Source organism: Schistocerca piceifrons, chromosome 4, assembly GCF_021461385.2.
Source record: "Schistocerca piceifrons isolate TAMUIC-IGC-003096 chromosome 4, iqSchPice1.1, whole genome shotgun sequence".
NCBI lineage: Eukaryota > Metazoa > Arthropoda > Insecta > Orthoptera > Acrididae > Schistocerca > Schistocerca piceifrons.
Genome location: NC_060141.1, coordinates 753,089,329 through 753,115,356, shown reverse-complemented (window position 1 = coordinate 753,115,356; position 26,028 = coordinate 753,089,329). Strand labels below are relative to the sequence as shown.

Below are 26,028 nucleotides of genomic sequence, written 5' to 3'. Positions count from 1 at the left end.
CTTCATATTGCTTCTTCCATCCCATGTGACAGTTGCATTCTGGTATGTGCTACTGGAGTTGGTGGTCATGTGCATGGGAGGTGTGCTTACTTGCATGAGTGAATGGTGTGTGTTTCAATTTTTCCAACAAAGGCTGTGGCCAAAAGATTATGTGTAAGTGTCTTTTAATTGTGCCTCTCTGCAACTTAGCATGTTATCCTATGGTAATTAGCAGTCTATCTTTTCCTACATGGTTGGCGAGACCTGCAGCGTCCTGGGCAAGGGAATTCTTGTCACTGCAGATACACTATCCTTGGGTGCCTAGGCTGTATCGGCAGGGGGGGGGGGGTATTTCTTTTGGTGTGGAAGGGGTGACAGTTGTCAAAATGCAGGTACTGTTGGCAGGTTTAGTGTGGACAAAGGTGTGGATGGAGCCCGCAGAGAGAAGGAAGTCAACATCAAGGAAGGTGAGATACTGATTCGAGGAGAATCAGGTAAAACAAATGGGAGAAAAGGTGAGATTGTGAAAGAATGAGGATAGGGTGTCTTGGCCTTGAGTCCTATGAACCTGTACCAGACCAGGGATTTGACATTTTGGGAGGCTAAGATGATCTCAAGATAGCTCATAAACAGGTTGGCATAGGAGGGTGCCTTGTTGGTGCTCATGGCAGCAACACAGATTTTATAACTTCCCTTGAAGGAAGAAGAAAATCAATTTCCCAAAGCTCTTTCAAGCTTCTAATTAAGGAAGCTGCTTGTAGCTATGTTACAGCATTTGAGCCGTGTAATTGGGAGGTCACTTGTTTGGTTCTTGCTAGACTTATATTTTCACTTTTATTTAAATTCTGTATTAACTACCAAACTGAAATCGTAAAATATAATTTTGAATTATGATTTTCTAATACAAATAACATCCATTATTTTTAATTACTAATTGCATGAAAATTCAAGAAATGATGATAAATTAAAATATTAGAGAAGCTGACGAGCAAATGATTGATTAAAGTGATCCAGTGGGGCCACAAAAGACACTCATTATCATTAAATTAAATATAGAAATGATATTTTTGTTTAAAATTATGATTTACTATTTGTCAACAAACATTTCAGTTTTGTGGAATAGTATAAAATTCAAACAAAAGTAAAAGAAAAGTTGCACCTTGAAAGAATTGGGCCAGCAACCATGCAATTATATCACTAGAATGCTACGCACACAGCTACTGGTGGTGCCGTGTAAGTATTGCTTGAAACTAAACAATGGAAAATCCAGGATGGAATGTAACAATGTTATGAGAAGGGAAGTTGCTACTAACCATATAGCGGAGATGCTGAGTCGCAGATAGGCACACAAAAAAGACTTTCACAATTAAAGCTTCTGGCCAGACACACACACACACACACACACACACACACACACACACACACACGTACACGTCTGCGCAAACACAACTCTCACACATGGCTGCAGTCTCAGGCAACTGAAACTACACTCAGGTTTCCATTGCCTGAGGCTGCAGTCGTGTGTGTGTATCGCGTTTGCGTGCACGCGTCTGTGTGTGTGTGTGTGTGTGTGTGTGTGTGTGTGTGTGTGTGTGTGTGTGTGTGTTTGTTGATGAAGGCCAATGGCTGAAAGCTTTAATTGTGAAAGTCTTTTTGTTGTGCCTATCTGCAACTCAGCAACTCTACTATATGGTGAGTAGCAACTTTCCTTCTCACAATAATGCCTGAAATTGATTATAGTTGAGTGTTTTTGAGAAGTGTCTCATACTGATGTAGGAAATTTGTTATATCTGGGCACTATCCTCCAAATCGTGATAGTGTGAAGAAAACTGAAGAGTGAGCCTTGTTAGTGTAATAAGACACCATTTTATGTACATCAATTCAATGCCCAGCTGATGATGTAATAATTGTACATTCATAAGGTGTTTCACATTTCTCAAAGAGAAGGGTATACTTATTTTTTATTTGATTATCTTCTTAAATTAAGGTGAAAAATCTCAAAGCTACAATGAATATAATACTAAAATCTGACACATTCAAGTTTCTCTCTCTCTCTTTTATTTATTTATTTATTATCAATGTGGTTTTCATTAACCGCTTTTGCAGATGCTCCATAATTTTATTTTTCTTCCTCACATTTTCTAATTACCTCAAATCTTTGAAATTGTGGTTCATGTATTGTTATTTGTGATTAACCACTCAATTAGGATTTTCCATGCTGCATTAAGAAGGAAATCATAATAAATGTGATGCTACTAAACTGCTGCTGTGACCTCAGATGTATCCACACGAAAAGTCTTCACATCAGTTCCACACGAAAAGTCTTCTTATTAGTATCTGCTAAATCCTTCTTTTATGTGTTCAGAAAAGAATGTTTCACCTTAAGCTGATACAAATATGAATTTAAGGATGAAAAATCTGGTATGGAATAACAGCTGTCATGCAGAAAGGATTGCCATTGATTGGTAGAACAGTAAGATAGTCCTTTCTCATCAGTGTATTTTGCGGTAAGATTCACAGCTTTATAATGAGGATTATAATTTGAATTGTTGCTATTTCTTCTTTATATTACTACAAGGTCTTACTTCGTAAATCCTTCCTCACAAGGGAACCTCCCCATCGCACCCCCCTCAGATTTAGTTACAAGTTGGCACAGTGGATAGGCCTTGAAAACCTGAACACAGATCAATCGAGAAAACAGGAAGAAGTTGTGTGGAACTATGAAAAAAATAAGCAAAATATACAAACTTAGAATGTGGGCTCAGTAGCGCCGTGGTTAGCATGAGCAGCTGCGGAATGAAAGGTCCTTGGTTCAAATCTCCCCTGGAGTGAAAAGTTTAATTTTTTATTTGCAGACAATTATCAAAGTTCAGGTACTCACACATAATCAACTTCGCTCTCCAAAATTCCAGGACATGTTCAGATTTGCTTGGACATATGCAGGATTTGACAGTCTACACACGGAAAAATTTGAAAACGTTAAAAACATATGCTTTGACAGAGCACAGGGAAAACTGTGCGACTGTGAAACTGTTGCAGTCATTTGTTGCCGTTTATGTGACAAACTCTTATGTTTTCCTCACTTTTTTTGGAGTGATTATCACATCCACAAGAAAACCTAAGTCAGACAAGGTAGAGGAATCTTTTTACCCATTCACCAAGTGTACAAGTTAGGTAGATCGACAACACATTACTCTCATGTGACGCACACACCGTCACCAGTGTCGTATAGAATATATCAGACGTGTTTTCCTGTGGAGGAATCGGTTGACTTATGATCTTGCGATCAAATGTTTTCGGTTCCCATTGGAGAGGCACGTCCTTTCGTCTACTAATCCCACAGTTTGCGGTGCGGTCGCAAAACACAGACACTAAACTTATTACAGTGAACAGAGATGTCAATGAACGAACGGACAGATCATTACTTTGCGAAAATAAAGAAAGTAAAAATTTTCACTCGAGGGAAGACTTGAACCAAGGACCTTTCGTTCCGCAGCTGCTCATGCTAACCACAGGACCACGGCGCTACTGTGCCCACACTATCCTTGATGTTGCTTATCTTGCACATGGACTACTCAGTTTGTATATTTTGCTTTTTTTTTTCCACAGTTCCACACAACTTCTTTCTGTTTTCTCGATTAATATGACCTCTGTTTTTCAAGGCCTATCCACTGCGCCAACTTACAACTAAATCTGAGGGGGGTGCAATGGGGAGGTTCCCTTGTCAGAAAACTACAGTTGCGTGTGATATCATTCAGCTTATTGGTCAGTGGATGCTTATGATTTGTCTCATCTTCCTGGAGAATCTTATGTACGCTCCATGACTGTTGAAAAGACTTTACTGGGTACATCAACATGGGATACGATCTCGATATACCAGGTGTACCCTTATGAAATGAGCGTTAAGATACAAATGTGTCGATAGGGAACATTTGCTGTGAACGAGCCTTAATTTTTGTTTGTTTGGTTGGTATGACATCTGCCAAAGATAGTTAGTATACATCAAGTCATGGAACAAACAACATCATATGTTTTCATCATGTTAACAATGTCGAATTTTGTACCAGAAAGTGATGATTTGTGGAAAGCATTAATTTTTTGTTTTCATTTGAAAAAAAGTGCTGCAGAGTCGCATCGAATGCTTGTCGAGCCATATGGTGATCGTGCTCTATCAGAAGCAACATGCAAAAGATAGTTTCAACAGTTTAGAAATAATGATTTTGATGTAAGAAATGAAGAACGTGGAAGACCACCAAAAAAGTTTGAAGACGCCGAATTGCAAGCAATATTGGATGAAGATTACACTTTGAGTCGGAAGCAAATGGCAGCAATGCTAAATGTTCCACAACAAACAATTTCTGACCGTTTGAAAGCTATGGGAAAGATCCAAAAGTGTGGAAAATGGGTGCCACATGAATTGAATGAAAGACAGATGGAAAACCGAAAAACCATTTGTCAAATTTTGCTTCAAAGACATGGAAGAAAATCAATTTTGCATCGAATTGTTACTGGCATGAAAAATGGATTTATTTTAAGAATACTAAACGGGAAAAATCATAGGTTAATCCAGGACAACCAACAACATCAACTGCAAAACCAGATCGATTCGTCAAGAAGACACTGCTCTGTGTTTGGTGGGATCAGAAAGGTGTGATGTATCATGAGCTTCTAAAACCTGGTGAAACTGTGAATACTAATCGCTACAGACAACAAATGAACAATTTGAACTATGTATTGATCGAAAAAAGACCATAATGGGCCAGAAGATATGGTAAAGTAATTTTTTTACAGGACAATGCACCTGCACACAAAGGAAAACTGATTCAGGATACAATCAAAAAACTTGGCTGGGAGCTGCTACCCCACCCGCTGTATTCACTAGACTTGGCCCCTTCCGACTACCATTTGTTTTCATCAATGGGACACGCATTGGCTGAGGAACACTTTGATTCCTATGAAGAAGTCGAAAATTGGGTGTCTGATTGGTTTGCTTCAAAAGACGAACATTTCTATTGACGTGGTGTCCACAAATTGCCAGATAGGTGGTCAAAATGTATAGAAAGCAATGGTCAGTACTTTGAATAAAATGTTATTACTCTTCAGTTTAAAATTAGTGTTTCATTTTCACAAAAAAACGCTCATTTCAAGCCAGTACACTTGGTAAGTGTTCAGTCTGTCACTCACCCACAGCAGTCAGCACTCATCTGCACTGCTGTTTTTCATATAATATGCCTGTCATTGGTACAGAGAGTGCATCTGAGCTGTGGCTCTTGAGTAAAGCATTGTAGGAATTTGCTGGTTTTTAAAAATGACATGTGTCTCAAAATGTATTTTTTTATGGTAAGTCTATTAATTGCTTCAACACAAAAAACCAAGTTGATACTGTCAGGTACACAGGTGAGAGCCCACAGCACACACTGAACAGTAACTAACTGCTCGCTGGTGGCTACTGGCCAGCTGGCTGGCTGACTGACTGATGCGTCACATATCTAAAAATAACCTGATTGCAGTAAGATTCAGAGCTTTATAATGAGGATTATAATTTGAATTGTGGCTATCAGTTCTTGATATTACTACAAGGTCTTCCTTTGTAAATCCTTCCTCAGAAAACTATGGTTTGTCTCCTCTTCCTGGAGAATCTTATGTATGCTCCACTAAATAAAAATGATAACAGATACAGTTTACTTTTGTGAAGAGGGCTTTGTGATGCAAGTTAATCACAGTACCACCATATTTCTGCAGAACTGAGTAGTGATTATACGACCAGACATTCAAGTAACATTGGACTGTTGCCAGCAGTGGCAACACAGACATAATAGAGCACAAAATTTGCACTGATCACAATCAGTTGCCTAAATAGTTACTCTTCAGATGCAATATTCACTTTATATATTTTTTCAAAGTAACAGTTTTTTTTTTTTTTTTTTTCAAAAATAGGCCTACATCCACTTGCGTACTCTTCAAACCACTCTGGCAGAGACTTCGTAGCCTTATAGCAAATTTTGGGTCTCTTCCTGTTCCAGTCGTGTGTGGAACACAGGGATTATGTCTGCTTAAATACCTCTGCACACAGCATAATTAGTCAGATATTGCCTTGTCAGTCCCTATGGAAGTAATACATAGGAGGCAGGAGTGTATTTTTAAATTACTTACTTAATACTGGTTCTCAAAAATATAGAAGTAGGCTTTCACTGGATAGCTGGTGTTTTTTTTTTTTTTTTTTTGACTGCCTACCAATTCAGGTTCTTCAATATAATAGTGACACTCTCGTGTTAGTAAAATAAACCTGTTCTTATCCATGCTGCCCTCCTTTGAATATGTTCAATATTCCCGTTTAGTCCCATTTGTCATGTGCCCCACACACTTGAGAAATGATATAGGATGGGTTGTTTGAATGTTTTTTGAGTGGTTTCCTTCATAGACTGATTCAATTCTCCCAGGATCCTGCATACGAAACAAAGTTTGCCACCTGCTGTACCTACGACTGAGCCTGTTCCATTCCGTATCCCGACAAATTGTTATACCCAGGTATTTTATCAGTTGACTGACTCCAGGTGTGACTCATTGAGTTATGGTTATAGGATACTACTTTTCTGCATTTTTTAAGGTGCTCAATTATACATTTTTGTATAATTGAAGCTAGATGCCGATCTTTGTGTGTCTTTGAAGTCTTACATACGAGATGTGTCCAGAAAGTAAGTTCTGTTTCGTTCTGCCACCTCTGCAGGATTAGTGTTGCAGTTCCACACATCTAAACTTGTCTCAATGGTTCACTGTCTTTCCACTGACGCTATTACAGTCAGATTTTGTTGTGTTTACATTTGTTAATGATCATTCAAATTGTGTAAGACAATCTCTGAGCACACAGATTGTGAAGTGTGTTCTGTGATACAGTATTTTTGAATGCAATGTATTGCGATTTGAACTTTAAATGAAAACATGGTTCCAGTTTGATACTAAATAAAAACTTTTATTAGTTCGTAGAATGACAGTAAGGTGATTAAACTCAATACACAAAATAATGCAAAGAAGCACATATATGAAATCGTCCATTGCAATGATGCCAGAGACGGATGTCCTAGCAGAGGCATTGATTCTAAATGAAAATTCCAACACCCCCACTAGAAGTGCTGTCTCATAGTATTTCAGCTTCGTAATCCAAATCCTTGGATTAGTTAATGATGTCTGCTTCTTGGCAGTGGCTTCGTCATCATGTCTGCAGGCATTCCTCTCATTTAAATTTGCTCCACTGTAATTTCTCCTGAATAATTTTTTTCTGTGATGAAATGATGTCTGGTGTCGGAGTGTTTAGTGCAGCCTTTGTATCCACATGTATTTGACAGATCAGTTGCACCTTTGTTGTCACAAAACAATTTAATTGGGCCTTCTTTTGAAAAAGGGGATATTTCTCTTTGCAACCGTTGCAGCCAATGTGCTACCGACATGCAGAAGCTAATGTACTTTGCTTCTGTTGTCAAGGGAGCTGCTGCTGGTTGTTTTGAGCTGTTCCATGAAATTGCTGCACCTTGTGAATAAACAAGAAACCGTTGGTCAATTCTCTATCTGCAGTGTCCTCAGCCCAGCCAGCGCCAGTGCATCCTGTGATGGCATGATCCTCATCTGTAGGAAATTGTAGTTTGAAACCTTTAATTCCTTTTAGGTATCATAGGATACTTTTTACAGGTGGCCAGTGGGGTACTCCTGGGTTAGTATTAAACTGACTCACCATTCCAATTGCCTGTGTTAAATCTGGTCTAGTACCTCACTGAGCATACATTAGGCTACCTATAACTTTTCTGTATGGGACATTCTTCATGGCAGTTTTTTCTCTCTCTGTCTTTGGGCCATTTCAGGAAGTAATACTTGACTGTTATCAAGCAAACTGGATGGCAATCTTCCATGTTGTATTTTCGTAAAATCTGATTTATATAATAGGTCTGGTCCCACCATAAAAGCTTATGCTTGCGATCTGTTGTTACTTGGGTTACTAGACAACAGGCTACATGTCCAAGGTCTTTTAGTTTAAAGTGTTCCTTTGATTCCTCTTTAAAGGCAATTTTTTGTTGCAAATTGTTGCAAAAAATCAGCATGTCATCTACATGAACTGCTAAAATGAATATATTGCTTCCTTCATTTTTGTAGTAAACACGAGTGTCAGCTGTGGATCTACTGTAATTCAGACCTACTAGAGTTTTGTCCAGTTTAATGTACCAACAGCAACTTCCCTGTTTAAATCCGTAAACTGCTTTCTTAAGTCTTTTACTGCCTTCATCTTTAAATGTCTTTGTCTTGTAGTCAGCTGTGGGAATCTTAACATAAATTTCTTCTTTTAAGTCAACTTGCAGTTTAAAAAAAAACCACACACACACACACACACACACACACACACACACAAAACTGTCACTATATCACAATGAGCAATGTCCAAGTCATATTTGACATTTGAACTAAATAAATATGTGAGTGAATTGTGTCATATCACTGGCACACAAGTTTCTTCATAGTCCAGTCAGAGACTTATGCACATCCCTTAACTGGCAGATGTGCTGTCTTCTTTGATCTTGGTATTTGGGAAGATCTTTGAGTACTTGTTGAGGTGGTTCAGAGCCTTCATTTATTTTAACCGAGCCAGATTCTTCTGAAATGCTATTATCTGCTGTAATGTCCTTAAATTGTCTTATGCCTCAGCTGAACCTGATTCTTCTGCAACACTGTTATTTGGCATGATGTTCCTTGAATCATTTTGCACCTCAGTGCTGAGCTCAAAAAGTTGAACTGTTCAAATGTATCAACACAACAGTCAGTTTGTGATGTCATCAAACTGCTGACTAAGATCGCAGAGTCGTGCCGATGTGTTATGGAGTTCGTTGTGGGGAAGAGTTGGCACTGTTTGACACAAAGGCCCACAGATTGTCTAATTTCAGTGCTTCTTATTTTCTGTTAAAGTTTGTATGCTTTTGAATTTCTGTGACATCTCTGCACATCCTAGTACAGTTACATCTTTGTAAAACTGCAATATTGGGAGAAATGAATCTGGTGGTATCCTGGTCCCAGTGCTCAATCTGTACTGCCAATTTATCCATGCTGCCCAGATGACAGTTGCTCTTTTGTTTCTTAACACTATGCCGTCCGGCGACATCACGGTGGTGTCATGTGCGAAATAGCGGTCAACGGCCTGCGACACCGCAGTGGTGTCGTGTGCATAGTATCGCTCAGTGGCTGGTGACACCACAGTGGTGTCGTGAGCATAGTATAGCGCAGTGGCCGGCAACAGCACTTTAATATCTTTTGCATTCTGTTGGTGTTTTGTTTAGGTAACAATAAGTCACACACGTTTACAAGTTTTTTTGTTTTCATAAGTACTTGCGCCCTATCGTTGTGGCAGACAAAAGAGACGATACAATGAATACGCACACATCTTGTCTGACATTCTGGATGACTTGGCTGATTGGGAAGAAGACATTGGATATCAAAAGAATGAAAGTGAATCAGAATCTTCAGAAGATAGTGAAATACATCCAAGAAGAATTCAATAATAAATTTGAAGGATCTCTGGGTCTAAACATATTTCCCAAATATACCCAGTGTGTCAAGGATATTTAGTATTATATAATGGGAACGATCTATTTGAATATATTAGCAACGAAACCAATGAGTACTACAGTCAAAATTGCAATAGAAGGAAACTGGATACAAAAATGCCAAATTTGTTGACGTTACAGGACCCGAACTTAGAAAAGGGTTTCAGCTTGCTGTCCTTATGGGAATTGTAAAAAAGGGAAAGATCAATGATTATTGTTCAATGAATCTGTTGATAGACACACCAATATTTCGCAAAACGATGTCCCGCAACCGATTCAGACAAATACTATCATTATTACATTTTTCCGACAACAACAAAAACCCACAAAATGCCGACCGGCTTTACAAAGGGCAATTTGTAATTGATTATTTTTCCAAAAAGTTTAAAGAAACCTTTAATCCAAATCAAAACATCTTAACTGATGAAAGAATGATATCGTGGCGTGGACGGATAATTTTAAAGTTTACAATCTGTCGAAAATTACGAAATATGGCATACTCATTCGAATGCTGTGTGAATCGAGTACAGGATACATATCCTCATTCAAGATGTATTCCGGCACTGCTCAGCCCTTAGCAAAAACATTGATGGAACTATTGATACCTTCTTATGGAAAGTGGAATCACCTCTATATGGATAATTATTATAACAGTGCAGAACTTGCAAGAAGTTAATTTAAAATATAATTCGAGTTTGTGGAACGATATGGCAAAATAGAGGATTTCTGGAAAAATTAAAGCACGCAAAAGTCAATGTATTTGAAGCTTGTCATCGACGGAAAGTACTCGCACAGGCATCGAGAGCTTCAGAAACTAAAATGATAAGAATGATCTCTACATTACATAATGCCACTTTGACTGACACTCACAGAAAATGTAGAAAAACCAATTACACAATTAAAAAACTTGAAAGTATATTAGACTACAACAAATACATGAATGGAGTGGATCAGGTGGTCCAATATTTGAGTTATTATCCTATGTACGGAAAAACTATAAAATGGTCAAATAAAGATTTGCACTTACCTCTATCATTGCGCATTATTTAATGTGCATTCTGAACATGTCAATATATCAATACAGAACACAAGAGTCTCTGATTTCACGATTATTTATTCAAAGTGTCTGATTTGCAGATAAAAGACCATGTACCTGCTACTGAGCAAAATGTGGAGGTTGCCACTACATCATGTACCTCTCATCATGTTCTGGTTGACAGACTTTCCGGTCACATAAACCAACACCAGCTAATACTTATTTCTGAAACGAATAAATGAAAATGAAAACGAAAAATTGCCATGTATGTTCCAAAAACAAAAAAAGAACAACAACAAACTTAATGTGTAAGTCTTGTGGAAATGCGTTACATCTGGGAGACTGTTTTGCTGCATATCATACGAAAGAGAAACACTAAGTACCAAAGACAATGCAAAGAAACAAACATATGAAACAAACAAATTTTGTATTTATTTACGTATGTATATCTTCGACATTTCATGAAAGTAGGGGAAGAGGGTTGACTACTTATGGGAACTAGTGATGAAATTAGTAAAACTTAACAATTTACAATCTCCCGATAATGTCAAGAACGGCCAGCGACAAGCCAAGTAATCTGAATTAGCGCTGCTGGCGCCAAGCGAATACATTTGTGCGAGATGTGCAGATGGCAAAGTGTTAAGATGTGTGTTAATGCTTGTTTCTATGGTTCCTTTGTACACTTGACTAAATGTGCGATGGATTTGATATATCCTTGCTATGGCAACCAGCGAGGTGGGTACTTTGCAGTGTTCCAAAATTCATGCTTGTTTCTTGGTGGTTTAAACACTGTCTAAATACAATGCCTTCTTGGTACTTTGCTAATTGATTTGCAACAGCTTGTATAAGTTGGAGGAAAATTAACCCTTTGGTTGGTTCTTTTTCATTAGAAGCGCCAGATGTCTTAGGATGTAGAACAATACTCTTTGTCAGAGTAACTGTTTTTTCTGGAGGCAGTTCTTAAATGATCGAGTTGTTCTCAGGGTAATGTGGTCCGCTGATTCTTTTAGCTCAGACCACCATTGTTTTGATTACTTCCCTTTTCTGCCTGAAATGGTGATTGGAATTTTTGTGAAAATACCTGTCTGTGTGAGTGGGCTTTCTGAAGACTTTATGCCCTAAAGCTCCATCTGGTTTTCTAAATACCTGTTCATACAAAAATGAAATTTGACTGTCTTTCTCTTTTTCCATTGTGAACTTTATTTTTATTTGTACTTTATATTAGAATTAATATCTTAATTAATTACATCATTAATGCAATTAATTATTTGGGGTAACATAGGTAATTATAATGTGTTGAATGAATTTAAAATGGAAACCATCACCCATTATATTCAGAACTACCAAAACAGCAGGAGAAAGCATCTACAACGAATGAACTCAAATCTACAGTACCACCCAAACAGTCTAAGATCAGTAGGTCGACCAGTGGAAAGATTGCAGAAGACTTTCTGGGTGAGACTGTTACATGTCAAGAGGAAGATGATGATGATTATGATAAAAAATATCATTCAGAAAATTTAGAAATGCTGAGAGTTATTTCTCTCCCTGTAACAGAAATGTTATTAGTGTACAGAAACCAACACAAGGATTTTGTCTTCGCTGTCTGAAGGGTCTAACAACCCTACCACAACAAAGGTCAAAATTTTAATAACAATTGTGGTGTTGCTCACGCTACTAAATACTGCATTTTCGGGCAACATCAGTCATATCATGTAGCAGGTGTCATTAGAGCACAGTTAATAGCCATTTCATGTAATAATGAAAAAACTAGGCACTCATCTTTTCGTGTTTCCCCGTGTGGTGTTGCTCACGCTACTAAATACTGCATTTTCGGGCAACATCAGTCATATTATGTAGCAGGTGTCATTAGAGCACAGTTAATAGTCGTTTCATGTAATAATGAAAAAACTAGGCACTCATCTTTTCGTGTTTCCCACGCTGGTCTCGTCGTAAAATCATGGCTCAATCGTTGAAAATCTAGGTGGTTATGATTCCAAGTTCAGATGCAAAGAGGCCTAGGTTTTCTCCTGCTATATTCAAATGTTTTGTAGATGCGCTTCACGAAACATTCTTCAAGATTAAACCTTTCAAAGTTAGCACAATGGTGATGGAAAAAAAATAATCAGCACTCCGAATTTAAGTTACACTTCCTTTTAATTGCTTTTATTGCAATATCATGTAAACACAAAACATCACTTCACAATACAAAACATACTTGAAAACATCTTCCTCTCAGTCACTGTTAAAGTTCACATTTTATAAGCTGATGACAATATTCGTCTTTCCAACATGACGTCCACGACTTGACTTTCTCAAGGTCCGACTCTCTAACAACTTAACAACCAACTAATTATCGCTTACGCGCCTAAAAATCAGAGTTACAAGTACGTCAAAGATCATAGTGACAAAAGAAAGAATACACATAAGAATAATATCATTGCAATATAAACATATCGATGTATCAAAATTGAAATCAAATCTGAATGTTGTCTCAGAAATATGTCAACTACTTTGCAGAAATGCAGTAGAATATTACTGGCATCGAGAGGTTCAGATGAGGTGCCGTAATGGTTACGTAATTCAAGTACCATTGCAAGGGCCACTTAAGATTTTTTGGTCAGAGAAATATGCCTTTGACCACACCCTAATTCCCTTAAAACAATGATCATCAGTAATGCAAATACTGGCTGTAAAAGCTCTCATTGTAAGACTACATAGCTAACTATTACAGTGGTATAGCAGCTATTTTTTATATCTTTGATAATTTTTTAATACATTGTTTTTAGACAACAAAGCAGGATATCCATTTTGATGATCATATGATGAAACTTGACCTAGAATGTTTGTGAGTGAGGCAGATATTTAGATAGTGGCACATTTTGTTTCTTTATCAGGAGATAATACATTTCAAATAAAAGATACCACAAAGAAAGTCTTAAGAATTATTGAAGTGATTAACTTTATAAAAATTAAGCCTGTCGTCTCTGTGCCGATTCTTTGATATTCAGCTGTTTATCTCATGTCTGCAGGCTAACACAAATAATACCATGATGCCATTCTGCACATGGTGGTATAATACAGCTGTGAAATGTTACTTCCAACAAGGACATTTGTATTAATGGAGAATATGGTATAAAATGTAATATGTATGTGATGGCACATTGTCACTACACAAGAGGTTCTGAGCAGTCGACAGGCACAGACAAAGGATAATAAATTGCTTATTTCTCAGATAAAATCATTCTTCTGTGCTAAAACACACATGCCTGCCCACTGTTTGGCACATGTTGTAAATTATGAGCAGTGATCTCTCTTCATACACATATTCCATTCTACAGTTAATGTTAAATAGTGGTTTGAGCTTTGTTTCAAATTTCTGCTTTAAATTTTTGCATACTGTGTAAAAATACTTCTGGCCTGAGAGTTTCAGAATTTTTTCAATTATTGTGGTGTGATATTTCAGGTAATTCAAGTGATGGGAATTAGTCAGAAGACTATTTTAGTTTCCTAAGGTAAAAACTAATTAATTTGTATCTTCATGTCTCTTACGTGTTTTTGTTTAATGTTCTTCACTTATTAAGAATGAGGTGGAGCATGTATGTGTGTCAGTGTAAATAACTACTTTTTTGTGAAATATGTGGTGCTGAAGCACTTATAACCTTTTTTTGTTAAATGTTTTATATCATGCATTAGAGTACTAGTTTGCTTATAATTATGCACAGCTTAAGTTGTCTGCTTTTGAAAAATTTAATTTGGTATTGTGTATTATACACAAAAAAAAGTTGTACATCATTCTTGAAACAATAGTTCTAAAGCATTCAGTGTGGTAGTGAAGCAGTAGTTTGAAAGTAATGCATCTATCAATTTATTGACAACCAAAATCCAACAGTCACATGTGCTGTATGTTGTGTACAACTTCATATGCAACGGTAATGAGAGGTCTGCTACAGAGTGGTGCAGCAACTGTTGTCGTAGGAAAGATGGGCAGCAGCATGAATGATTAGTGAACAAGTTAGCACAGTGAGCGGAAGACTGACTTAACTTGTATTTTTCCAAGTGTACGGAAACTCATTACAAATAATGCAACAAGAAAAAGTCCATCTCTCAGTGTCAACAAGGAAGAGGCTCTGTGTACTAAAGCACAAACTATGGAGTTAGAGTCATGACTAGGCAGCATCTGCATAGCGTCATATAGCAAAGTGACTCCAGGGTGTGAATGGCTGTGTGGCTGCCACCGGCCATACTGTATTGTAGCAGCAGAGAGCACTTGTAGCTCAGAGCTGCTGGAGCTGTGGCTCAACGGGCATGCATCATTGGGTACTCAGGATCTCCCACGTCCACTATTGGCGTCTGATGAAAACTTTCAGTTCTGTTGTCAACTTTGATGCCTGTGGGGTGGTATCGATATCTGATACCACACTGTAATTTAACAGAAACAAAAAATACTTTTCTTGAAGTAAGCCCATTGTGCAGAAAAGTAATTCAATGTAGAATAACACATCACTTTGCATTAATGCAACCCAGCACACTACATGGCATGTTGCCCACACCTTTACTTGATCACTGTAGGTCTGATTTATCCCATTCTTCAGTGGCAACATTGGGTTAATTCTCATAGATGTCATGGTGAGTGAGGACGTGCTCGCTCAGCTCCTTTCAGTCTCCCCCAAGCATCTTCCAGATTGTTGATGATGCCTGCTCAAAAATCACAGAAATTTTCATCCATTAACTTGAATTCTTCCCTGAAATTCTGTTGAACTGGATCAATGATGGCTTGGATGATGATGTTCATGTATTGTGGAGTGTTGTGTTTGCCATGGATGAACAAAAATAGTGTCCAACACCTCCACACTGTGCCACCCCAAAGCATCACTGATCCACTAACTTGCTTGCTCGATTGACGGGATCTCTCAGGTGTCCAGAATTACTGTGTGCCCTTACACAAGTTGGTGATGGTCATCTGTGTGGTGTCACTGCCAGACACCACACTTGCTAGGTGGTAGCCTTTAAATCAGCCGCGGTCCGTTAGTATATGTCAGACACGCGTGTTGCCACTATCAGTGATTGCAGACCGAGCGCCGCCACACGGCAGGTCTAGTCTAGAGAGACTCTCTAGCACTCACCCCAGTTGTACAGCCAACTTTGCTAGCGATGCTTTACTGTCTACATCCATTCTCATTAGCAGAGATGACAGTTTAGCATAGCCTTCAGCTACGTCATTTGCTACGACCTAGCAAGGCGCCATATTCAGTTACTATAATCTGAACAGATAATATTGTGAATCATGTACCGTCAAGAGCGACATTCATCATTAATGGATTAAAGTTAAGTATCAAGCTAATTACGTCCGCTTTCTGAATTCTAATTCCTTGTCATGTTCCAGACCTCACGTCAGTATAGTTCTTCCCTCCTCGCGCCAGCCTGCGTGAGCTAAAACGTGTGCATTTCGGCCTCCTCTAGTAACACAGTGTTGGCTCTTCTGCCAACACAACAATCTGGTATACATCTGTTGTGTTCATCTGTGGAGTCCATAGTTTATTCCTGTTGATTTTGTGCCCATCTGTACCACTCTGCATGTTGTATTTGTTTAAGGTCCAGGCTGCTCCATGGATGACTAGAATACAGAGAGACATTCTAGAGCCTGTTTCATACCGTGTGGTTGGGCATGTTCCTCTTGATGTGGCCCTCAGAAAATCGCTCTTTATTATGTTGGTAGTCTGGCCCTGTAGATTAGAAGATCTCTACCTCCTGTCACAACTGTTAGTCTATCTCTGATGATCGTTTGTGGATATAGGACAGCGGCCGGCCAAATTTTTAACAAGGATAATCATCAAACAGCCATTTGTTTTAAGAGAGATTCTATTTAGTCCATCATTTTCGATTAATGCCATCTTCAAGCTCCTATGCATTCCATTTATAGACCATCAGATGCATTGATACTTGCATAACTGGACCCATCAGTATCTGGATTCTGTGAACTCATTTTTGAAGTGTTTGCTTCAAAGATTTGACAAGTATTGATATATCTGTTGGTCTATACATTGAGTGCAAAGGGGCTGAACATGACAATAATGAGCTTCCAAGACTGGTGGTCTAAATAAAATAACTTGTCAAAAGATACAGCTGTTTGCCAGTTTTCCTTAGTAAAATTTGTTGTTCTATGATAACCGGTGTGGGGCAAGTCATGAACGCCACCTAGATTTTGAAAACAATTCCAGGTCTGTGCTCTTCTCTTCTTGACAGTCCTTGTTGACAAAAAACAACGATCAGTGTTCAATCAGATGCTAATATCCCTCTTCTTGGTATCAAAACACTTCCATACACTATTTAAAAAAGCCCTATACTATTTTCTAAATGAAGATACACATTAATTGCTTCACCAACATTTAGTGAAATGGATATGTCTGAGTACAGATGGGCATATACGCATTGTGATGAATACATTCAGAGGAAGGGATCTTATAACTTGAAATTCCAAGATTGCTGAACATGGAGCATAAGCTTTGATTTCTCAAGGATAGGGAAGGTATTGACCATGTCCTTTTCAAAAGAACTACCCCAGCATTTATCCTAAGAAGTTTAGGAAAGCTACATTAAACCTCAGTTTGAATGGCTGGACTGGAAGTAGAACCCCACTTTTCTGGAATGTGTTTCCCAAGTCTTAACCATAGTGTTACATTGTGACCATTATTCAGTGTATGGGATGAGCTTGTGGTTGCATCAGACTAATTTAATATGTCAGTCCATTTTGCAGCATACCTCTGGCCACTTCTTCATCATGAGGCAAATATTAGACCCTTAACTTCCTCTCCAGCTTCCTTTACTTTCAGTCTTTCATGCATTTGGCATGAATCAAATTGAGTTTCCTTTAGCAAGTCATGAAACTCACAAAGGCAGCCTATTTCCTGTATTCCTCTTACCAGACAACACAGGTTGTACTACACCAGTGTGCCTTTGATGGGGAGGACAGATACCAACCATAAAATGGTGACGCTTTATGTAGAATATGTAGATAGCACTCAAATTATTTCCAAGTAGCAAACCAAACAGCCCAAGGAATCACACAGTTCATCACATATCTTATGCAAAGCAGTTTGTAGCATTTAAACAGAAAGTTGATGTATTTTTGATATTAATGTTTGGCAGGGCTACCAAAGAGCAAGTATTGACTGATGTCACTTGAGGACTTTCTTTGCCCAGCTTCGCAACTTTATGGTTTGTGGCATGATATAAATCCAGTCCCAGGTGAGATTCTGACACCTCAGAGATCTCTTCAGCCCAATATTCTGGTACATGAGGAATTGTTTCAGTAACTGCATTACTAAAGCAGGACCTACAGTACTTACAAAAATGAGTCCATCACTTAGTTCCCCTTGCTAGGATCACATATCCCAGTGTTGGAGCAAATCGCATCAGACACTTATGCTGTAAGATGATAACACTTATAAGGTGATGAAAATTACTACAGCCTTGCAAAATATATGCAGAACATTCTATCTAACACTGGAAAGGCAACAGAATTTTACATGGCATTCCAGGGCTGTAGTGTGTTTTCATAAAATTCTTTTGTTTTTCAATGCATGCCCTATTAAGGGTGAAGTATTGTTCAAAATTTTATCATAGCCCACAATTTGATGATATGGACATGTATCCAAAAATCTTAGTCACAGATACATTTGCAGCATAAAGTTAGGCTGCTTGGAACTGCTTGGAAGGGTATTATATACATCTGCACTCATGTTAACCAAAAAGCAATTTTTTAATTATGTTCTGTAGTGAACAGTTAGTGACTGCCCTCCTTCAAATCAGTTATCACTGCTATTTATTCCTGTTGTAGGCATTTTCCATACACTGAGTGGTTTGCATTGACAATGTTTGGTGCTGTGCCCCTCCCCCACCTCACACTCATTTTGCATTTTCTCTTCCACTGTCTGCTTTTAAAAAGTTACTGTTGTGCTTTACAACAGTGTGTTTTATCTGCAAGGATACAGTCTGTTTCATAAGCTCAGCTTTTTGTGCTTGAAATAAGTCTGTAGTGTTTTCCATGTTAATATTTGCCATTGCAATATTCATCACAGAGTTTATTTACAATTTTCTGTCTGTTATTAGCTCTAATTCATCCCAATCACTAGTGCACACTGTTAAGATCCTCTGTGCATCTGTTAGGAGATACAGAAGTCATATAGTTTAGTACATACCTACTTACTGTACAGAAGTGCTGGAGTAATTCAGTGGCTGTGTGGTATCCAGTTTTTTTCAGTATTTATTGTTATTGGCTAATCAGTGCTTCCTTGTTCATGTAATATTTGTCCACAGCTGGTGATGGTGGAAGAATATTCTATTTTTCTGTATCCATTTGTTTATTGAGGGCAGTCTCATCAAAACAGTATATTGTTATTGTTGTTGAATATAGCTTTGTTGAAAATTAAGTCATAATACAATTAACATCCCGCTGCATATCAACATGAAAGTATTAAAAACTTTTTACATAACTACTTTGAAAATAATAATAATAATAATACCCACACAAAATCACACATTTGCTATACATGGGTGATCTAAAACTACTGGCAGCAACAAATCAACTCAACAACTCAACCAATTACTAAAGATAACAGAAGTATTCAGCAATGATATAAATATGGCTTTTGGAACAGACAAATGTAAGAAAAATAGCATAGTCAAGGGAAAACACACTAAACAGGAAGATTACATATTGGATAACCACAGCGACTGCATAGAAGCGATGGAAAAAACAGATGCCTTTAAATATCTAGGATACAGACAAAAAATAGGAATAGATAATACAAATATTAACGAAGAACTAAAAGAAAAATATTGACAAAAACTAACAAAAATACTGAAAATGGAATTGACAGCAAGAAACAAGACAAAAGCTATAAATACTTATGCTATGCCAATATTGACCTACTCATTTGGAGTAGTGAAATGGAGTAACACAGACCTAGAAGCACTCAATACACTTACACTATCGCAATGCCACAAATATAGAATACATCACATACATTCAGCAACTGAAAGATTCACATTAAGCAGAAAGGAAGGAGGAAGGGGATTTATTGACATAAAAAACCTGCATTATGGACAGGTAGAGAATTTAAGAAAATTATTTCTAGAACGAGCAGAAACTAGCAAAATACACAAAGCAATCACTCATATAAATACATCGGCTACACCACTGCAATTTCATAACCACTTCTACAACCTTTTAGATTACATAACATCAGCAGATACGAAGAAAGTAAATTGGAAAACTACATGGCAAGCACCCGTATCATCTAACACAGCCACACATTGATCAAGACGCATCCAACACATGGCTAAGAAAAGGCAATATATACAGTGAGACGGAAGGATTCATGATTGCAATACAGGATCAAACAATAAACACCAGATATTACAGCAAGCATATTATTAAAGATCCCAATACCACAACAGATAAATGCAGACTTTGCAAACAACAAATAGAAACAGTAGATCACATCACAAGCGGGTGTACAATACTAGCAAATACAGAATACCCCAGAAGACATGACAATGTAGCAAAAATAATACATCAACAGCTTGCCTTACAACATAAACTTATAAAACAACACGTTCCCACATACAAGTATGCACCACAAAATGTGCTGGAGAATGATGAATACAAATTATACTGGAACAGAACCATTATAACAGATAAAACACCACCACATAACAAACCTGACATCATACTCACCAATAAAAAGAAGAAATTAATACAACTAATTGAAATATCCATACCCAATACAACAAATATACAAAAGAAAACAGGAGAAAAAATTGAAAAATACATCCAACTGGCTGAGGAAGTCAAGGACATGTGGCATCAGGATAAAGTTGACATTATACCAATTATACTATCAACTACAGGAGTCATACCACACAATATCCACCAGTACATCAATGCAATACAGCTACATCCAAACTTATATATACACCTACAGAAATCCGTAATTATTGATACATGTTCAATTACCGGAAAGTTCTTAAATGCAATGTAACATATACCGTGCAGTTAAAAGGAAGTCACGCTTGATCAAGGTCTGCGTCACTTTCCATTTTTTCAACAGACATAATGTCTGAGAAACAAAAGAAATAATAATAATAATAATAATAATAATAATAATATTTGTGCACACTTGAAAGCAGCACACATTAGCAATGTGTTGTCATTCGTGAGTGTGTGCTGCGAAAGAGCAATACATGCTACAGGCGAGTGCCTATGTAAACCCTGCCACACTACGTTTGTGCTGAGTTGTCATGTTATCATTGCTTGCATACATTTGCCTTATCTTACTGCATTCAGTGTCTGTTATGGTGACTGGGGTACATGCCACAGTATAATAAAGTTGTACTAACATTCTTGGTTGTGTTGTGTATCCAAATCACAACACAAATGACGATGAGAGTGGGATTGTTTTCCAAGCAATTTTTCAGTCTCTGGTTGGTCCTCCATGGCATCTACAATGTCTGATGGTGATACTGAGGAGTTTCTATGTCAGATGGTTGATCAGCAAGGGGTTCTTAGTGTGGTGTTGCAGCTTCACAGACAACAGCAGGAGGTCTCTGCCACAGCACAACACAATCAAACCCAGGTCTTGCAACCGCTTGCCTTTTGTTTTGGCCAGTTCTGGTCTGTCTCAATCTACATCGCCTGCCTGCCACGTCACCCCTTGCACCTCCTGTCCTGTTTTGCATGTCACCATCCGAGTCACTTACCCCCACTGTTTCTGGCTTATGATCAGTCTGCCCTCCTGCAGGATCCGTCTTCACTCACTTTTGATAGCATGTGTACCCTTCTTTTGAAACACTACTGTAAACAGTATTTTAAACATAGCTGCACAACACCAACGGTTTCACGTAATTATAAACAGCCGACCAGTTGCAATGGATAAGGAAATTCTTTACCTACGTTAAATATAAATTTGTCTTCTTCAGAAGGTAGCCTAAGGACAATGAACATCATAGCTTACTTTAGAAAAGTATGAAACTTATAAGCCAAGAATAAATTTTAACACAAATTAGAGAACTGTTGCATTACAGAAGTATGATAACGACGACTGGCACTTACAGTTTTACATTAGTAAGGACTAATGTACCATCGCTGTTTTTACAATTGTCAGCATAGATCCATGTGTCAAAAATAAAATATAGCCCTAGAATTAGGGTTTGTCACGTAAATATAAAATAGCTCATGGATCTTGCAGCGCTCACAATCGACTGAGTGTAATCGGGGAGTGTAGTTACTCTGAAAACAGGGCAGGTGGCGCTCGCGCCGTTAACATGTGCCAACAGGCGTACAAAGGCAGTGTGTAAATTATCAATATTAATAATGTCCTTAGGTAGAGTAACAATAGAAAAGGAAGGAAATTAACACTCCTGTTATAACAGTATGGCTCCATTGGTGCAAATAATGTAGTTATACACCAAAAAAGGCAGGTGGCACTTACGCCGAGAAACTTACGCCCAGTGGCATATACAGCTAAAATATAAAAAATTACATTACTATATTAGTGAAGCCCACAAATAGTATACATGTCAGAACCTTAAAACTGACAATAATGGCTCTTGTCAAGAAAGAATTACAAACACTGGTACACGATCCTGTTAATACACATTCACAGGGAAAACCAAAATTTTAGAGCCAGGCAAAATCACATAAGGGCTGATGTAGTAGCAAACATACACTGTGACAAAACCACCATTACATAAGGGGTAGTGAGCTTAAAGCACTGAAGGTGCATCATAGCTTCCTGAGGAAATAAACCACTAAGATTACCAGCATTAATGTTATACCGTAAACAGTACAGGTTTAAAGCCTTCGAAAAATTGTCTACAAGCAATGTTCAGTATATTATCATCCTTGAGCTCAAGATGTTTGAAAATGTGTAACTCTTCCCACAGATCTAATCTACGCCCTTTGTCTTCTCTGTGTAGGATAAGTGTCTTCTAAATGTTTTGGCGTATGACTGGCTATCAGGAGATGTTCAGCAAAAGTAGAATTGTGTATATTTGCTCCTTTTTTGCCGAATAGGTGTTCTTTATATCTTGTTTTCACAGCTCTGCCTGTTTGACCAATATAATATGAAGGACAGTTGTTATAGGTTAGTTTGTTAAACCCCTGAATTGGAAAACCAATCGCCGGCGATCTCTACTGAATGTACAAGATTTCTCTTTCAGCTGTTATCTGTAGAGAAGGAGACGTTACAGTTATATTTTTTCATTAGAAGACGTTTTATCCTATATGATATATTGCCCAAGAAAGGAACAGAAATAAATTGTTTAGCTTCTTTGCTATCAGTGTGGAGGTTGTTGCTCAAAGTCGAACAGTTTTGGGAAGTTTTCTTACTGAACATGTAATCAATCATATTCTGATTGTACCCATTACTAACCGCAGTTGCTTTGATGATTCAATTCTTTTTGTTGATCGGCAGGTGATAAAGGAGTAGTTACCACACGGTAAATGGCAGAATGAAAAAACATCAGTTTACGAGCTTTTGGGTGAGTTGAGTCAGCAGGGATGACATTATCTGAATTTTTCGGTGAAAAACAGCAAGGAATTAATCAACAATATTCAATCTGTAAGATGTACACCTGACACTAGACTGGTTTCCTTTGACATTGTCAGTCTTTATACAAATGTCCCCGTTGATGTAACCATAGCCCTTGTAAAATAGAATCTACTAAAACATAAAAAATTAAGTGAAATTTAGATTGCGGAACTGATTAGTTTGCTTGAAGTTATTTTGAAATACAATTATTTCACATTCAATGGGAAAATGTATATACAACCAGATGGTTTAGCAATGGGTAGTCCCCTCACTGGTATTATGGCAGATGTTTTCATCAACGCTCTGGAAATAACGTTCTTCAATTCAAGTTCAGAATTACGCCACAAAATCCATTATTATGCACGTTGTGTTGACGACATTATCATTGCTTTTGACAGTACTGATCATGAGTTAGAGCTTCTCTTCAATACTTTCAATGGTTTACGTGAAAAAATTTCCTTCACAAAAGAACTTCAGAATGAAAAAGGTGAACTTAACTTTCTTGATTTAACAATTTCTACACAGAAGAGTTCCTTCAATTTCTACATTTTCTGTAAGGAAACTTATTCAGATAATGTCATCCCTGCTGACTCAACTCATCCAAAAGCTCATAAACTGATGTTTTTTCATTCTGCCATTTACCGTATGGTAACTACTCCTTTATCACCTGCCGATCAACAAAAAAAATTGAATGTCATCAAAGTGATTGCAGTTAATAATGGGTACAATCAGAATATGATTGATTACATGTTCAGTAAGAAAACTTCCCAAAACTGTTCAACTTTGAGCAACAACCTCCACACTGATAGCAAAGAAGCTAAACAATTTATTTCTATTCCTTTCTTGGGCAGTATATCATATAGGATAAAACGTCTTCTAATGAAAAAATATAACTGTAACGTCTCCTTCTCTACAGATAACAATTGAAAGAGAAATCTTGTACATTCAGTAGTGATCGCCGGCAATTGGTTTTCTAATTCAGGGGTTTACAAACTAACCTATAACAACTGTCCTTCATATTATATTGGTCAAACAGGCAGAGCTGTGAGAACAAGATATAAAGAACACCTATTCGGTAAAAAAGGAGCAAATATACACAATTCTACTTTTGCTGAACGCCTCCTGATAGCCAGTCATACGCCAAAACATTTAGAATACACTGTTATCCTACACAGAGAAGACAAAGGGCGTAGATTAGATCTGTGGGAAGAGTTACAAATTTTCAAACATCTTGAGCTCACGGACGGTAATATACTGAATGACTAGTTGAACCTTGCTTGTAGACAATTTTTCGAAGGCATTAAACCTGTACTGTTTACGGTATAACATTAATGCTGGTAATCTTAGTGGTTTATTTCCTCAGGAAGCTATGATGCACCTTCAGTGCTTTAAGCTTACTACCCCTTATGTAATGGTGGTTTTGTCACGGTGTATGTTTGCTACTATATCAGCCCTTATGTGATTTTGCCTGGCTCTAAAATTTTGGTTTTCCCTGTGAATGTGTATTAACAGGATCGTGTACCAGTGTTCATAATTCTTTCTTGACAAGAGCCATTATTGTCAATTTTAAGGTTCTGGCATGTATACTGTTTGTGGGCTTCACTAATATACTAATGTAATTTTTTATATTTTGGCTGTATATGCCACTGGGCGTAAGTTTCTCGGCGTAAGTGCCACCTGCCTTTTTTGGTGTATAACTACATTATTTGTACCAATGCAGCCATGCTGTTATAACGGGAGTGTTAATTTCCTTCCTTTTTTATTGTTACTCTACCTAAGGACATTATTAATATTGATAATTTACACATTGCCTTTGTACGCCAATTGGCACGTTTCTCAGCATGAGCGCCACCTGCCCTGTTTTCAAATTAACTACGCTCGCCGATTACACTCAGTCGGTTGTGAGTGCTGCAAGATCCATGAGCTATTTTATATTTACATGACAAACCCTAATTCTAGGGCTATATTTTATTTTTGACACATGGATCTATGCTGACAATTGTAAAAACGGCGATGGTACATTAGTCCATACTTCTTGGCCTATAAGTTTCATACTTTTCTAATGTAAGCTATGATGTTCATTGTCCTTAGACTACCTTCTGAAGAAGACAAATTTATGTTTGTCGAAACCTAGGTAAAGAATTTCTTTATCCATTACAACTGGTCGGCTGTTTATAATTTTATTACTACTATAAACAGTTGCACATCATTGCCACTTGAGTTCTGTTAGTGTCGCAAGAAACCAGAACATTTCTAGAAGACCTGGGCAGCTGAGCTTCGCAGTTTAAGCCATCATTGTCACTTTGTCACTGATGTACATAAGGAGTCATATGCTGACCAAATGGTTCGTGATGCAATCATTTGGTTGGCCCCTGATTGTGAGGTCGTGAGCAGGTCCTTCAATGTGAAAACCCCTCCCTCTCTAAAGTTCTGACTATTGCACAATTGTTTGAGGTTTTGAGGTCTGCGGGTAGTCAAATTGAATTGTTGGTGTCAGATTGCAGAAGATCAATCTGCTTCCCTCCCCACTGTTTATCAGACAGTTCACCGGGGTATGATATGGTGGCAGCAGTCCGCGTGCAGTCAAAACATAACGGCAACCAGCCCGCCTCACTGTGGCAGCCACAGCAGCAGCAGCAGCAGTAGCAGCAGCACGCAAGCCAAGTAATGAACAATGCAAGTGCTCCACGTGTCCCTCTTGTCCATCATGTTTTCTCACTCATGATAGGCCAGAATGTCCGAAGAGGTGGGACATTTGCCACCAGTGTAACAAAGTGGGCCAGTTTGTTCCTGTTAATGCAAAATTCCAACAGTCTATTGCAGATGCTGACATGGT

General features: G+C 37.9%; 1 protein-coding gene across 2 annotated transcripts in view; it reads left to right on the top strand.

Moving 5' to 3' along the window:
* Positions 1 to 26,028, top strand: part of LOC124795324 (kinesin-associated protein 3) — a 219,110-nt gene that overhangs the window by 179,458 nt on the left and 13,624 nt on the right. Inside the window, exon 17 of one of the 2 annotated variants that reach the window (XM_047259298.1) lies at positions 14,063 to 14,111. The exons of the other annotated variant lie outside the window; for it this stretch is intronic. Within the exon in view, the coding sequence (XP_047115254.1) occupies positions 14,063 to 14,066 (4 nt within the window). The 3' untranslated portion in view covers positions 14,067 to 14,111. The remainder of the gene's footprint in view (positions 1 to 14,062; positions 14,112 to 26,028) is intronic. 2 annotated transcript variants of the gene reach the window in all.